Source organism: Phytophthora parasitica (assembly GCF_000247585.1).
Source record: "Phytophthora parasitica INRA-310 unplaced genomic scaffold supercont2.91, whole genome shotgun sequence".
Classification (NCBI taxonomy): Eukaryota; Oomycota; class Peronosporomycetes; order Peronosporales; family Peronosporaceae; genus Phytophthora; species Phytophthora nicotianae.
This window is the reverse complement of record NW_008649077.1, coordinates 70,245-70,736: the sequence shown is the minus strand read 5'-3', so window position 1 is coordinate 70,736 and position 492 is coordinate 70,245. Positions and strand designations below refer to the sequence as shown.

The window sequence follows — 492 nt, the reverse complement described above, 5'->3', positions numbered from 1 at the left end:
CATCCAGAGCCGACTCACTACGCGTCACCCGCGTCACCATGCTCGTCCGGCACAACACCTGCCGCCTACTACACGCCTTCCTCCAAACCAGAGTCTTCCACGACTCTGTCGTTTCGCAGCAACTGGTCGTAGTCTCGGGTAGACACCCACCATCGCTCGGTATCGTCTCCGTCGTTTCCAGCTCGCCATCGCTTGACTGCTCTTCTCGTCCGTAGCTCGTGTTCGAGGACGTACTGCCCTGCTCGATTTCTCCGCTTCCGTCTTCGTGTCTCCACCAAGATGTCACTCGTGTTTCCCCACGCTGTCGCACCTCTCGCTGCTTGTCGATTTCTCTTTCTCGCTCGACCCGGTGCAGATGCAATTGTAGGAATTTCCGCTGCTCGTACAACTTTCGCTGCCGCCTCGCTCTCGGACACTCCCTCGTTTGAACTTTCATACTCGAGCTGCTGCTCCAGATCGAAAGGACCCTGAAGGAAGCATATCACCTCTCAT

The 492-nt window shown here is 56.7% G+C and overlaps 1 protein-coding gene across 1 annotated transcript in view; it reads right to left on the bottom strand.

Moving 5' to 3' along the window:
* Positions 1 to 68: 68 nt before the first annotated feature.
* PPTG_18803 (hypothetical protein) overlaps positions 69 to 492 on the bottom strand; it is a gene marked incomplete at both ends in the record, with an annotated part of 2,521 nt that continues 2,097 nt past the window's right edge. The window contains one exon of the mRNA XM_008916899.1: positions 69 to 487. Coding sequence (XP_008915147.1) covers positions 69 to 487 — 419 coding nt within the window. The remainder of the gene's footprint in view (positions 488 to 492) is intronic.